Source organism: Zonotrichia leucophrys, chromosome 3 (genome assembly GCF_028769735.1).
Source record: "Zonotrichia leucophrys gambelii isolate GWCS_2022_RI chromosome 3, RI_Zleu_2.0, whole genome shotgun sequence".
NCBI classification, from domain to species: domain Eukaryota; kingdom Metazoa; phylum Chordata; class Aves; order Passeriformes; family Passerellidae; genus Zonotrichia; species Zonotrichia leucophrys.
This window is the reverse complement of record NC_088172.1, coordinates 45401320-45417649: the sequence shown is the minus strand read 5'-3', so window position 1 is coordinate 45417649 and position 16330 is coordinate 45401320. Positions and strand designations below refer to the sequence as shown.

Sequence of the window (16330 nt, the reverse complement as noted above, 5' to 3'; positions counted from 1 at the left end):
GACAAATCAGTTTATCTAAGCAATTCTTTCCATTCCTACCTTCTCCACTGAGATTTTAATAACTTTCAGCAATTCTGCTATGTGCCAATTTGTGCACAGAATGATGTAATTGTGATTTAAAACATCTTTCTGGCTTTTCTCATGACTCTCAAAGTGATGAACTGAACAGCATTCACATTAAAATTACTAGTTTTAAATAAAAAAAAAAATCTTTCTTTCAGCTCCTGTCAAGCATGGGTGAACCCCACCACCACAGGGGCCAGATTCCTGGTTTGGGACACCTACCACCCACTCTGATGTTTCAGCTGCAGCAGCCTCTGAGAAAAGAGACCCAGCCCCTGCTTCAGCCAGCTGCAGCAGTTAGGGGGCAGGCATATTAAAAAATTTTTTAGCCATCTTATCAGACCTATCTCCCTGAAGAAAACCAGCAAGTTAGGCAGACACATTCCCTACCCAGATTTGGGTAGTGTACTCTACCATGTTAAATGAGAAACAAAAAAATCCCGACACTTTCTCACCAATTCAGGTGTCTGCTTTTCTTTTCTGCTTCCTGCTTTCCCCAATCTCCTGAAAAGCCCTCACCTTCTTTCTGCATATTTTTACTCTACTGAATCCTATCAGTTGGCTTTCTCCTTTGCTGCTGTTGAAGTCACATGAAACAAAAGGGCAGCTGTCACCTACCACGATCACACTTGTGCTCCTTCATTAGTGGGACTTCTCCTGACGCAGGAACGTAGCAATTCCCTGAGCAACACAAACCCAGACACCTGACTCTGAAACAGCCATGCCTTGAACAACTTTTCTCCACTCTCAATAAAAACTGACTGTCCACTAATTATTTTCCAAGCAATTCTTTCAAAGGAATAAAGGGATCACCAGAAATTACTGAGCCTCAAGGGAAAATGAGAATCAGTTCAAAGAAGTGATAAAAAAAGTAGTAACTCCTTCTGCTATTAGGCATTTTTAGGCACACTTCAGTAAAAATTTTACTACTGATATTCATGCAATATTCAGATACTGCAGCTTCTACACAAAAAACTACAAATATTTGAGGAACTTAAAGTTCCTCTTTATTTACTTCATCCCCAAGAAGGGGCTTTAGCTCCTTTGTGGTCTGACAGCATTACTTGTGAATCCTATTCAGGAACACGTCAGCATCTGAACACATCTTTCACTAAAGTATCACCATAAAATTTCTGGCTATCCACTACATTAGGTACTTAAGGACAATACATAGTGAGGAAAATTAACCTGTCAACAAAGTAGGGCTGAGGGAAGGAACACTTAGGTATCACAAGAGAAAATATGGACATTTTAGAAAACAGTTAACACTACACATGCTGGCTTTCTTCATTTACTTTGCTGCTAGAACACAGCATAGCTTGCCTGGGAAGGAAGGCTATGCCATGTAAGTCAACCAGGACAAAGTCTCCTAAAATCAAGCACGGTACTGTCCTGTCTACTGAATGGTATTTACCAGGTCAGAGGCTAAAATTAGAGATGAAAATCACAAAGATCCTAAAGATACAGGACACATGCTCTCTTTTTGCATCTGGAGATGACACCAGCATCTGATGTGCTGCTGACTGTCATCACTTCATCATGCAGATGCTTGGAAGCCATAGAAAAGAGCAACTCAGTTTATACAAGCTGCTGTTGGATCCCAAGCGTGACCCAACAAGTTGCAACAGAGATGTCGCAACAGACTGAGAAGATATCAGGAAATGTCAGTAGAGAAGGCTGGGAGTGAGGACGTTACACAATCAAAAAAATCTGGCTTAACTTTGTATTATTATTTAAATGCACGGTGAAGAGAGTGCTGCTTTTCAGAGCATTTATATTCACTTTCAACAGTGCTTTTCAAGCACAATATGGGAACTTGGTGGAGAAGAGAAATTAAAAGCCTGCCTTGAGGATTCCATGCCTCAGTTATGCAGACACCCTAAAAATGACTGCCTCTGACTCTGCTTGGAGACCAAAAGATTTGCAACATGATTTCAAATGCACTATATTGTGCTTTTTACATACTTGGCTTATGAATATTCCTGTCTTGGAGAAGAACGTCTGAAACCAAAATGAGAATATTCTGCCTGTTCCCTGGGGGCAGAAATCCCAAGAGAGCTAGGGTGAGTCACTGGGCAGGGGAGAGAGCTGACACACGTGGGTGCTGCAGAGCACTGCTCCACAGGCACTCAGGGTACGGACTATGAAGCCTGGGTACGGCAAGAGGCAAAGCATGCAATCTGCCTGGCTGACAGCCCTCCAGGAAACATGGAAGAGAAAGACCTGTGAAAGTCCAACTCTTTATCCCAGCACAGGACACACCACTGAAGAGCTGCTCGTGCCTTGCAGGTACACAAGGCTGACTCCACAGGGCACCCGTGCTCAGCAAGCACAAGCCTCAGCAGGCAGCTGGCACAACCTGGAAAAGTCAGACTACCCCAGGCATGATGAGCCAGTGGATCCTGGAAGTGATGAACTTGCTAACCACAAAGACTTATTTCCCTTCATTATCTCTGGCAGAAATATGACAACTTTTTTTATTAATTCTCCTGACATGCTTCCTTTTCGCCTCCTGCACACACACACACACACACACACACACACACCTGTCACAGCCTCACCCTGGGCTATGGGACCAACTGCTCCACAGCCCTCCTCTCTTCCTCTGGGACCACTTTTCAGAGATGTTAAGTGCATCTGAGTTTAAATAAAATTAAGAGCATAAGTGCTCACTCTTTCTGAAAGCTCAGGCCTTGGGAAAACAAGCAGCCCTTGGAAACACACCTGGGTCTTTCAGCAGTGAGATCAGTTTTAGCTAACTAAACGCCAGCCTGTCATTCCATAGCCTGACCTTTCCAGAATAGATCACAAGATGTCATTGACTGACAAGACGTCAATCTTACTTTGAGTAATTGCTATAGTGGAATGCAACTTTGTAAATAGCAAATCCTGATATTTTTCCCCCAGGACAGAAACACCACTTTTTAATTTTCTGCCTCAATAATTTATGCCACTGTTAAAAAGGTATCCCTGATTTCCAATCTCCACTGGTTTCTCTCTATGTCCGGGTCTGCTGAGCCCGTCAAAGCTCTTTGCTATGATATTTCAATTACACAATTAATTTAGGATAAGGGTCTTGGGTTTTTTCTCCCTCAAGAAGAGTTATAACCAAGGTCGTCTCTCACAACTCCCTCTAATCTCCAACATTTTCCTTCTTCCCTGAGCTGTGCTAAACAGAAATCACAGGAAAACAAGTCATAGAACCTGAATTAAGAGTAAAAACATCCCCTGTTCCAGTATCCTGGAGGTCCAGAGAAGGCTGACAAGGACAAGCAAAGCCACGAAACAGCTTACATGTAAAGAATGCCAAAAGACCTTCAGCCTGGAAAGAAAACTATGTAAGACGGGTATTTTATAGAGAGAAAAGAACAAACAAAAACCCAACCAACCAGCCAGAAAACAACAAAGAAACACACAAGAAAAATCACAGGAGTCTTGGAGATGGTGACTGACAGTTCAGTTTCTTATATAAGAACCCATGGGCACCCAACAAAGCCAGCAGAAGCAAGATTTGCTCTTCAAGAAAATGGCAGCAAACCTGTGTACACTTCACCAAAACATCCTGCAGAAAGCTGCACAGGCCCAGGGAGAGGCAAGAAAAGCATATGGTAGAGCACTCTAAATGCATGAACTGTGAGCAGCTCAGAAGAGGACAGTATTGTGGATGCCTTTACAAAATTCACTGTGTTCATAATCTTCCCCAGACATCCAGGTGTGGCTCTTGTGGGAGAACACATACTACACTAAATGGGCTCTGGTCTGGAATGGCATGGGCTCTCCTACTGCCCCTCTAGCACTTCTTCCACCTGGAATCACACACACCACCAGGCTTGGACACAGAGGTTCAGTAGCAGTCACACAGCCACACTGTAATTTCTTTTACTCACCTGCATAAAACTTCCAAGTACTGTAGGATTTTTCTGCCTCCAAAATGATGCTTTCCAAGTTCACAGTCAGGTAAATAGGCACATGAAGCACTCCAAGTAATTTTTCATAGTTAACAGGCCATTCATCCTGGAAAGCTCTGTTCTACAACGTACCTTAAAACATGTAAACTGCCTGTACTCAAGTTACCACTCACTTCACACAATTCAGCATTGGTAACCTGTGATGGGCACTTTCCCTCCTCACCTATAAAGTGCTGAATCACACAGAAAGCTACTGACCCCTTCAGAGCTAAACACACTTGGTCATCCTATCAGAAAGACCTACCATCCAAATCTTAAACTTGAGACATTCTAGAATATAAAGTCACAAAATACTAGTACATGACATCAGCAACGTAATGCTTACAAATGCAATTTGTCTTGACTGACTATTTGAAAATGAAGGCAGGAACATAAAAATTTTGTATCAAGCTTTTTTAAAGGCTTACCGAAAAAAACCACATCAGTTATCATGAAGTCATCAATAAACTCTCAGGACTTGTATGTGAAAAACAGCTCTGTCAATTAAAAAAAAAAAAAAAAAGTTGTGTCTATTACACTACTGTTTACCTCCCTTTCTAACTGAGTGGAGAAAATCACACCACAGCATATAAATAGATCAATTCTTCTTCTATGTCCTTTCATCTTCCTTGCTGTCAGAAGCACCAGAAAATTAATGAAAATTCAACTGCTTAAAATTATTTTTAGTTTCTCTTTTGTTCTTAACACAGTTAAGAAATCTCTTATTTTTTTATGTTCTGGGACAGTTTTCATGTTCTTCTTTCACTTTCCCATTCAATTCCCTTGCTTTCTACTTGAAATATACATTAGATTACTATCAACAGGTGAATTTACAAGTTGGTTTTATACATCCACATGGCTTCATTTCCTTCTAACAGCAGTCTTAAAACCAGCTCAGTCTTCCATCTCGAGATTAAGGTGCCATGTGTGCCACTCATTTCCTCTGAGCATGGTGCAAATAATGCCAAGGTTGTGTTGATGGGCAATACCTAGTTACTACATACAAAACATCAACTTTCAACTATTTGAATCTTTTACTTAGTTAACAACAAATAAAAGCTTATCCAAGATGAGAATTTGAAGTAGACACCATACATGGGGAGCTTGCCCAATGTTAAGATTTCCATACAAATTTTCAGAACTTAAATGCTAACAACATTATTACTGGTACTTACTGCTTAGATTGAATTCTCTTGCCTATGAACAATGAATCCCTTCTCTGTGCAACTGTTTCTAGCAAACATCTGTTAACAGCACAGCTTTAATATAATCTGGTGGCCTTAACACTGATCCTCCAGGATTCAAGACCATTTGTTCTCATTCCAAAACAAGTCACCTGAAAACAGCTGCCTTTCAGTCATTGTCCACTTTATTGTTTCCACATGGTTTCTATGACCAGTGCTAATAATTCCTGAAGCTTCCCAACCAGCCACTGCCCAGTCAGTACTTTCATCTTCCCCTCATAAGCAAGTTATTCCAATCCCCTTGGTATTCTACACAGGCAATTATTACCAAATTGACTGTTTCTTATGCTACTTCAATTTTATTTGAGATCTTCTATCTGAAACAAACATATTATTTACATTTTCACTCCTCCTTATATCCACAGTCATTTTTGGGCTGAAGCACAAACACTAAGGTAAGGTCTGAGAACCTGAGAAAATTTAAATCCTGTTCTTACTGCTGTATTAAACAACTTAAGATAACACTGAGTAGCCCACTTTGTAAATCACTTGGATCACTTAGAATAGAAAGTACTTTACTACATGAATAGGTCTGACCAAATCAAGCCCCCAGAAATTAGGGCTGATTACAGTTAGCTAGCTACAAGCAATATTTTATAAGGATTTTCTCTTTTACTTTTTTTATTCTTTCTTTTTCTTTTATGAGTAGCACCTGAATTAGGTCCTCAACTGCATCTTACTGTTCTGTACCAAATAATACAAAAGACAAAACCAGGATTCATAAGCAGAAAGAAATTTCCATTTTTAACTCAATAAGTATTGAAAAGTCCACTTCAGATTAAGCCTGCTTAGCAGATGACCTATTTTGCAATGTGTGTTCAGGAAGTATCCCACCATTTCATTACATTTAAATTCCCTACACATTTTCAATGCACTGCAAGCAATTTTGAAACAAAGTACCTCTGGTATCACGGGAGCTGCCTCTGCTGTTTTTGTGCCAGTCAGGGCTAGTCTCACCACATAATGCATAAGGAAAATTGTTATGCCCTCTCTGCTTTGCTTACTAAAATTTGTTCTTGGTCATTTACCCAGAACATTCAGAGGCTTGGTAACTGCACACACACTGCACTGCTCCTGCATCACTCCCTGCTAAGGGATGCCAGGGAGGAAAAGTAAAAAAAAGGCATCTGCTTTCTGCCCCTAGGGAGATAATCTGGCACCTCCTGCTCAATGTGTGATATACTCTCTCATTAAATGGACATATACTACTTTCCTTCTCATGGTGTTTAGGAATCCTGCTTGTTTTGATGTAAATCAGAGCTACACTAAGAGGGGGTTTTGTTACTCTCACCTCCCACTCCTGCAGAAAATTAACACTCTGCAATGAATGGGAAAGGATGGTTTTATGATAACAGAGCAGAATGATAAGCTAGTCAGCTGGATTTTATGTTGTTAACAAAAGTAACTCTGTGATATGGGACAAACTCCCTAAATCAAACTTTTCTTTATGGCATATTCTTTAATGGAGACCAATTCCTCACATATGTTGCCTGCTTAGGTTTTCAAGCAAAATCAGTGGAATCTAGGAATATTATGCACATCTGCTATAAAGACACATTATATCACGCTGGAATAAATACATGGATGAAATTCAGAGTCGTGTTTGACCACGTGTTACACTGCTTGCTTTCAGAAGCTCATACTTTTACCTGCCCCAGTGTCTTCAGTGGCACAACACAAATGCTTTCATCCAGTTCAGCAACTCCTGACAGGAAGTTGTGGTTTCCTAATCTTTCAATAAAAACAGGCTTCCCAGAGACAGCACGTCAAAACCAAGAAGCCAAGCTGCAAAAGTAGGTCAGCTGGGTTATCACAAGAAGAAGGGGAGAGCATCCTGGGCACCAAGTACAGCAGCCAGAGCACCTATGCAACCACTGTACTGTGCCACACAGACAAATCCCCCAGAAGTCTGAACGCTGTTTACAGCAGCAACAACAGCAGAAAGAGTGAGACAAAGTTACAAAGTAGATTGCCACATAAGCCAAAAGATTATAAAATATAAAAGTATAGAGAAAGGATTGTTATTTTCATTGATCTTCAGGAAAAACAACACACAGTATTAGCATCTCTTTTGCCTGAAAGCAAGAGAGCAAGGGCTGAATCTGCAAGGCAGTGTCTTACAGGATGAGATTTGGAGACTGAATGTTGCAAATTATTACAGAACCACAGATCCACTGAAGAACAGTGCAAGTGCTAAGAGGAAAGGAAGCTATGAGACTACACTGGAGAAACTTTCCAGCAGTAGGACCTATGCAGCCACTTAGCAGTGCCTCAAGGGAAATGATCATTCCCGTATACCACCAGGTTATTTGTAAGGGTGCCACCACAGTGTAAGCCGATGTGCTGCACTGAACAGTCTCGGCTGCGAGAAGGATGCTGGAGGATCCCTTCCTAGAGGATGTCCCAGTCCCACCGCCTCCTTCCTCCTCCTCCCTCCTCCTCCTCGGCTCGGCGGTGCCACCCACCGGCTGCCGGCATTAACACAACAGCGCACCTGCATGCGGGACAGGAGCTCCTGGCTGCACTGCTGGGCTTCCACCTTTCCCAAATAATCCAAGCCTTTTAACCACCTAACCCGAACCCTTCCCCAGATAATCCAAGCCTTTTAACCACTGTCTCTTGAACAAAGCTTGCCAGGGATAACCAAGTTCTGCACAGCCTTCAGAAGCTGTGCTAGTTCTTCCACCAGAGAAGAGGAATTTACTGAGTCAACAAAATCCCCTTGACAGCATTGGTGCCTGCAGGAATCTATTAAAAAGCTATTAAAATCTATTAAAAAGCTCAGCATTCAAAGTGGGAGTCAGGATGGCACTGCATTTGCAAATTCAAAAAGGCAAACACATTCACAAGCCTCTAATGAAAGGACTGTGGTGTGCAAGGAACAAAATATAATGAGATGTTACGTTCCTTCCCCCAACTTTTAGAACAATAATGAAAGAAGGATTTATTGTCCTGTAAAATATGAAAGGGAGATTATTCAGAGGACAGTGGTCTTCATTCTGTTAGACTGACAGACACAACCCCTCTGGACTCAAATCATCTAATGACAGAAACTCCATTAATCCACAAAGCTTGGTTGTATCATGGCAATATGCAAGGCTGTTGCGACATTTAATAAATTTTCCTTCTGAGGAAATTTAAACATTTTGATAAAGTGCAGAAAGCATTTAAGGAGAAAAGAAGTAATTACTGTGTCAGATTTTCATAAAGTTATAATTATAGAGCTGTTTAAGTTGAAAGGGACCTTAAAGATCATCTAGCTCCAACCCCCCTACTATGTTCTAGACATCAGTCAGAGCTGGCTAGTTGGGCAGAAATAGACACCAAAACTCCCAAACCCTTCAGAAAACATAAATAGAAAATTGGTTAACAGAGAGAGTGTGCATGCTTTTTAGTCAGAACACTTCCAAAACATCAATAATGGGACAAGTCAGAGGGAAAAAAAAGAAGGGAAGGGGGGATAGGGAAATGAGACATATATATCCCTGATATTAAATGATTGAGGTATATGTATCTCTGACATTAAATACTTTGAGGTATATGTATCTCTGACATTAAATAATTAAGACACACATATATACATGGATAATCCCTCTCAGACACTTTCATATGAAAGCATATCAACAATGAAAAGATAAAGCCTTTACAGATTAGTCAGTGCCTTCCCACCACTGCAGCTGACACATCTTCCAGCAGAGAACTGCTGAATGTAAACCTGGCAGAACTCAGCTGAGCAAGACAGATGGGTTTGACCTCTGCCATGCCATGTGCAGCTAAAAGGCAAACTACTTACACAAGTCCAGTTCTTTCAGATTGCTGTGGGTGTGCAGACAGCTCTCAGAAACTACTCAGGATGTTGGCAAAGGAAGCAGCTTTCTGGAGAGCAGCAGTGACAAACAGCTGAGCAGGTAACCCTGTGAGCTACAGCTGCAGTGGGTGAAGGCAGTGTAAGCCATGTAGTCCAGGGCCATGGCAACTAACAATCCTACTGAAAAGACTTCATTTTGGAACTTGCACATGGAGCCACGGCACTTGTTTCACAATCAACTCTTTTCTGCCTCTATTTACACTTTCACTTCTGCATTTTGGTGCTCCAGCTGGGTAAAAGCCTTTAGGAACAACTGGAAAGAAGGCATTTACACAAGGAGGAAGTTTTTATCTCTCTGGATTTTGCCAGTTGAGTCTGCGCTCAGCTCAACAACAGCATTAAATTATTTCTCAACAGAAATTCTGTATTTCTGCAGAACCTAGAAACTCTGCACACCTACATGATGGTAAGTAGCATTTCAAGTCACCCTGTAATGATGCCAATCCACGTGAAACCAGGGAACGCTTACGAAACAGACGTAAGTACAACCTGAGTTTGTACTGACTGTTGGATCACAAGTAAAAGACAGCTCAAAGACATCAAAGACACCTTTACATTCTCCTTAGCTAGCACTGCCACATTCTTCAGAGACAGAGAGTGATCCCATTGCCCCCTATCTCACCACACCAAATGCCAAATGTTGCAGAATTTTTAAATTTAATTCCTGAAAAACTTGAGAAAAAAATTCAGCTACCTCACAAACACCTAAATTACTCTAGATACAAAGAAACAAGTGCTTCTAGAAGAAGCACTTTACTAGGAATGCAGCAGAAGCTTATATTTTGGTGTGTTTGGGGTTTTTTATATCAGCATACTACCAAAGCAGAAAGAATTTACGGGTTTGTTCTTTAACAGTTCGACAGTTTTCCTTTTACAGATCTTATTTGCAGAACAGTGCAGTCAGAACTTCAGACAGAGAGAAGTTCTTTTAGTTCTCAAATAGTTATCTCATGACATTCAAATCTGCCAAAAGTTATAGCCTGATCAATTAATCACTGTAAACCCCAGGAAGCATTACTCCAGGGTTTATCTTCCCTATGGCAAGGCCATACTGCCTCATAAAAGGCGCTCTTCGGTTGTGGGCTAGTCTGCACAACCACCCAACACATAACATTTTCACTGCAGATTCCCTTTTTTTATCCTAAAATAAGACTCCTCCTTAGGAGTCAGCCATCCATGCACACACTCTGTGAGCAGTAAAAAAGTCTGCTTTGAGGATAGCTGGAGTTTTCTATTCCATTCCTTCTCTTTGGAAAAGGATTCCTTACAAGACGGAACCAGAGTTCTCCAAATCTAAGAGTTCATTACAACAAAATACCAAGAGAAAATCTGGAATGAGAAGTAAATAAAATCATATATCTATATCTAAATCATATCATATAAATAATATCTAAAATCATTTAAGAGTATCTAACAAATTACAATCCAGAAATACAGATGTGTATATGACTCACCTCATATATCAATGTACAAATTTTTTTTTTCTCAAGTACTTGCAAAAAAAATCTAAAAAGGAATTTATAATTAATTGAGTTACTTAGCTTAGGGGGGAACAAGCCATCACACAAGCCCTTTGACATCTTGTTTAAAAATATGTAATTAATTTACTTACTTCCTTGCACTTCAACAGACAAACATGAATATGAATTAAGACTGAATCCTTGAACAGTATACATCAATTTATGAAAGAAATAGCCCTGCCAAAAAAACTCAATCCCATAACATTGAAAACTAATCTTAAAAATAACTAAAACTAATGCAATAATAAACTAACTGCTGCCTATAATAACACTGACTTTAAGAACTGAGAAACAGGATATAGGTATTTTTGTGAGAATGCAAGGTTTAAGTTAGTACCAGATATTTTGAACTATATAATTATATTTGCTTTTATAGGAAGGATATCCAAAGTTAATTATTCTTTTAAGAAAGGCCTACAGAATATGGGAAAAATACATTAGCAAACTACCAAAACAAACACATTTTAAAATACTATAGCATTAATAAAACTCACCAGTACCATAGTATCTTTTAAGTTCTGTGCGTCTGATGTCTTTCAGTTGATTGTACTTTTTCTTTTTCTTTTCCTTGTCCGGAGCAGTTTCCTTTTCCCCAGGAAATTTACAGTTGTCTTCAGAGGAACTGATTTGCTCCAAAATAACTTTACTTTCATCATCTTTCTCAGAAGGTGTTTTGGAAACAGGAGATCCAGGGGAATTGGCAGAGACAGTCTCAGTGGTTTGTTTGACTTGCCTTTTCTTTTTCAAACTGTGCATAAAGAAAAGAAACCCACATTAAGATTTAGCCAACCTCTAGAGACAAGTAAACTCATTTTCTAAATTGATCTTTTAAAAACTTAATTTAATATCAGAATTCCTTTCAACCCTTTAAAAATCACACACTTGGCATCAGTAACTTGGTAACTTAGATGATCTTACCTTATACTATTTTTTCCATTATATCATAATCTTAAGGATACTTTCTCAAGAATAACTAAAAAGTTTTTACTGTTGTTTACTGAGGAGAAGGAACAAAGAAAAACAAACAAACAAACCATTGAAAAACTGTGGGTTTTTAAAAGGACCATAATCTAAACGTAAAAAACAAGGTACTGAATTCATGTTTTCAAGACGAAGCTTGGTATAAAATAAAACCTCAGATCACAATGTACTATAACACAACAGCTAACAACAATTCCACAGTCCACTGCTCCTGCTTTATAAAACCATCTGTTCTCATATAAACTTGTTGGTTTTTTCCATTTTGTCCAAGGTTATCTCCTAGAGGCCACTCACGCTACTCCACAGCTGTTCGGCACAACCCACACTAGCAGGAGCTCCTTCTGCAACATTATCAACGTGGCCACAAACTGCTTCTGCCAAAACATTTTCCAGCTGCCTAGATTTCTTCTGAGAGAAATCTTAAGCTACCTATAGATCTTCCAACTTATCACTATAGCAACAAGAGTATTTTCTTTTCAGAAGACTCCTTAAAGCACAAATCAAATGAGAAAGATGCTTCAGAAATCCTAAAACAGAATTTTCTGCTAAATCACCATCTATAGCACTGAATTTGCTTAGTGAGAGCGAAGACTGACTTTATGGGTTGAGGGTCACTGTCACTAAAATAGCTCCCAGTTAATCACTGACTCATACCATCCAAAATGAAAAACTAATCTATCTAATGCTCCTTCTCTTCAGTACATTAACTTATTGGTTACAAGGTACCTAAGGGAGTGAGTAGTATATTTATCTTGTTGATGCCAAAAGCTTTGCTTTGTGCACAGGAAGAATTATGCATAGAAAATACAGACAACCAGTGAGTCATCACAAATGGGAAAAGGTCTCATGAGCTCACAGCAGTAGCTTACGTAAGTGAAAACTTAATACAGTAAGTTATTAATATAATGCAGGAGTTTCAGAGATTCTTTCTTCCACCTGCTACATTTATATCCTTTCAGAAAGACATTTCAGGCTACACACCTTTTTTTAAAAATAAAATACTAAAACCAGTTCCAAGTTCAGCATGTTTAGACTGAGAAGGGTCAGCTTCTCAGAGTACACGTGACCAACACTTTCCAGTGAGACACTTCAAAACACAACAGTATTATTGTATTGTTTGTGTTACAATTGGTCTCTATCACACAGGTATGTATACATATTGCTTTCATGAGTCCCAAAATAGGAAGATTCCCATCCTGCAGCCAATCCAGCGAGGATGCTGTGTTCCCCACTCACTCAAACTCACAGATCTGTAAGATAACTTGCAGTAGTAGCTCATGCTCTGCCCAGCAAGAGACAGTTACTGTATATTAAATTTATGGATTCAGTCCTGACTACATATGAAAATACCACAGAGTGTGTTTTAGAAAAGATAAAAGTGACTACATCTATTTAACAAATGAAGTGTTTAAACTGACTAAGTGTTAAACTAGACTAATTAAAATTTGCATATGCAAATGAGGCTCAATTTTAACTAGTAAGCCACAGCCCTTCTAAAAGGCTGCTGTAGCAATCAAAAAACATTACAAACACTTCGCATGCACAACGTGTATATTTAGCTCTGGTGTAAATCCTGGCAACACAGCCCTCTATGCTAAAACGGCATATTCTTACCATGGTTATACCCAATTACAGACTTCTAAATGAGCCACATTCCTGACTTTTGACTCCAGTGACTCAATGACCTTCCTGTGTGTGTGCATATCACAGGACACCCAAATCACCTGCTTCAGCAGATGAGAACTAGCAAGCATCCAGTGGCACCCCAGTTCTACTCACACTGCAGCAGAGACTTCTGTCTTCAGATTCACAGTCTATTTGTTTTGATCACAAACTGTTTAGTAAGCTTTATGTAGTATGAATGTAGTATCTCAAAACAAGAGGAGAGCCACTAGTGGAAACACAGAACCCTTTTTGGCAGGGGCAAAAAAAGAATAAAGAGTAAAACCTCTCTAGAGGTCAACAGTCCTTCTGACAATACCAACAGCTTCTGTCAGGACTTTCCTTAAAACATTCTCATTTTAACTAGAGTTTTCAAAGATGTTCCTGGCAACTTTTAGAATGAAGAGCTAAAACAGAACTGGCCCATTAGTGATAGAAAAAAGAAAAGCAGAAAGGAGAGTCTGAACTGACTCGCTGCAATGCAACTGACTGGTTCTTGTCCTCAGTGTTTAATTCTGCAGCACACTCCCACTCCTACAGCACACTGGGGGCTCACTACACAATGTACAGCATCCCCAGCACACAGCTGCTGCTGCTGCTGCTGTGAATGGGCAGTGTCACTGCTACTTCAGGTACAAGTGATCAAGGGTCTGGGGACTCCATAATTTCTATTCCATCACCATGGCAGCTACCAGATTTTCAGATGGTGCCAGGCTTATTCCTGCCCACTGCTCTCTTTCAAGGCCATGACCATCCAACTCCAAAAGTGCTAATCTTGACATCAGAGAAAATTATTAAATTAGAACCAATTATCCATGACATTCCAGGCAGGACTCAGAGTAACTGCAACTCTGTCTAGGGTTGTGATCTCTGCTTGCAAGATGATTCTTCCTGAGGTTCCTAAAGCCTGGTAAAAATTACCAAATTACCCTCCAATTCAGCACTCCTGAAAAGCCTTGCTGTAATATATCAAGGAAAACAAGATACAGCATGTAAAGCCATAATGGCAGCCTCAAACCTACTATGCTTTTTGACATTATGCACCCTCTTAGTAAAGCAAAGCCCTGTATACACACAAGGCAATTCATCATTAATGTACACTGGTACAGGGCAGCAGAGACTGGGCTGTGAAGAGCATGGATGAAGGGTTTGGTTTACTGCATCTTAAACCGCATTCCCTTGAGGCACCTCCCTCAGCCTCCATTTACCCTTCTCTCACACTGACCTCTACATCCCACACAAGCTGCCAGTCCTTCCACAGCTCAGATTTCAAACCCATCACCCCCTAAAGAAGGTAGAGGCTGAAAATCTAATCTACTCTTCTGTCAGGTCTCAGGTATTTGCTAATCTTCATGACAAGAGCTGATATGAACAATGGTTTTAAGAACATAATTTGTTGAATTATTTCTTTTTTCAACTATTTTGGAAGATTTTGAGTGGGTTTGTTCAGTTTCTAAGGGGATGTCTGTGCACAAATCTAACATTCAGTTTTGTCCTAATAGTTATAAAAGTAAAAGGGAGCTGAACAACAACAAAAAATTGAAACCCCCCAGTTTGATCTTGTTCTGCAATTAAATCTGCCTTTCAGGCAAAACAAGATGCAGACAGTGAATTCAGAAAGTGTTGATGCAGAAAATGCTTGGTTTTCAGTGTCAGTTGATGGATATGTTGTGTTCCACAAAGAAAGCTGCTGGGGGAAAAAAGAAAAAGAAAGAAACAGGGAGGTCAGGATAAACAAGCATCTTATCTGCAAAAACACTCCTGTTTATGAAGAAAGTCTTACACATCTGCACTTTCATTTAGACACAAGTTAACATTTTTCAAGCTAGTTGATTCTGACAGGCAAAACATTTCTTCTGAGTTTATAAGAGGGGGATCCATTTCCAGCTCCTCAAGTGCTTTCTGAACAACAACCAGTAAGGCATTTTTGAAGTTTGTCCAAATACAAAGTTTGCCAGTAAAAGTAAAACTTACTACAATACAAAGATCATTTAATTTAATAAAGACTAATGATCTGAAATGGGCACAATCTCAGAGTAGGCAGGTAAAAATGCCAGGTTAGCAGCGCTTACTTAAATTAATTAGCAACTGACTGTTTAATATCTTGGGCACTGACTTACAGGAAAACAGTTAGGAAGGATTCCAAGAAATAGCCTACTTCATCTTCCAGACCCAACTCTATTTGACTGCCTATGAAAGTCAAATAACTAATTTTTAGAATAAAACAGCCTGAATTTCCCATTACACTTACAAGGCAGGTGGTTAGGATAAAAAGAACTGCTCAGAGAAAAGAGGGGTGATTTTATCTGCTAACTTCCACTAGAAACTACAAGCAACCAGTAAAGCAACTCTGACACTGTGACAATAAAGACATGGAAATCCAACAGTAACTTCTTTCCTAGAAATTTCATTTTGCTTTGCTTAACATTCAATAGGACAATTCAATAGGACCTCATTCAGTACATAATGGCACAGTTGAAGAGCCCTAGGTCCTTATCATAGACTGATCTAAAAAACTCCTGTGATAGTAAGGCATGTTTTTTATGATGTATTAGATTAATAAAGATCATACACCACGAACAACTCTTGCTTTAGAAACAAAAGCATCTAATAAAGTGGCCCTCCAAAAATATAAACAAAAGAAGGGGGAAGGGAGAAGAAATCTTTTTATCTTTTGGCTGACAAGCCAAAGTTTTCCTTTTTGGATATTTTCCACAATGTGCATCCTCTAAAATGTGCCTTGATATCTGGCATACAATCATGTTAACATCCTGCAAAGCACAAACAGATCATGTTTCTCAAATACAATTTTTAAAAATCTATTTATGCATACAAACAATAAGATTACAAAAAAACCCTTTAAAACACTTCAAACACCTTTATCTGTTTTGTTCCCATTAGGATTCCTTTAGATAAAAATTATTTGTACCCCAATTATTTACTTCAGAATTAATAATTTTAATCTTAATTTAAATATCTGCATTGATTATAATATATAATAGTTTCTTTCTACCCTCCATGCCTTTCTCCACCCATCTGGAAGAG

The 16330-nt window shown here is 39.4% G+C and overlaps 1 protein-coding gene across 8 annotated transcripts in view; it reads right to left on the bottom strand.

The window, feature by feature from the left end:
- Positions 1 to 16330, bottom strand: part of NCOA7 (nuclear receptor coactivator 7) — an 82701-nt gene that overhangs the window by 29336 nt on the left and 37035 nt on the right. For 7 of the 8 annotated variants that reach the window (XM_064707994.1, XM_064707990.1, XM_064707997.1 and 4 more), the window contains one exon: positions 11137 to 11390. In XM_064707994.1, the coding sequence (XP_064564064.1) occupies positions 11137 to 11390 (254 nt within the window). The remainder of the gene's footprint in view (positions 1 to 11136; positions 11391 to 16330) is intronic. The other variant, XM_064707995.1, reaches the window with a different exon arrangement.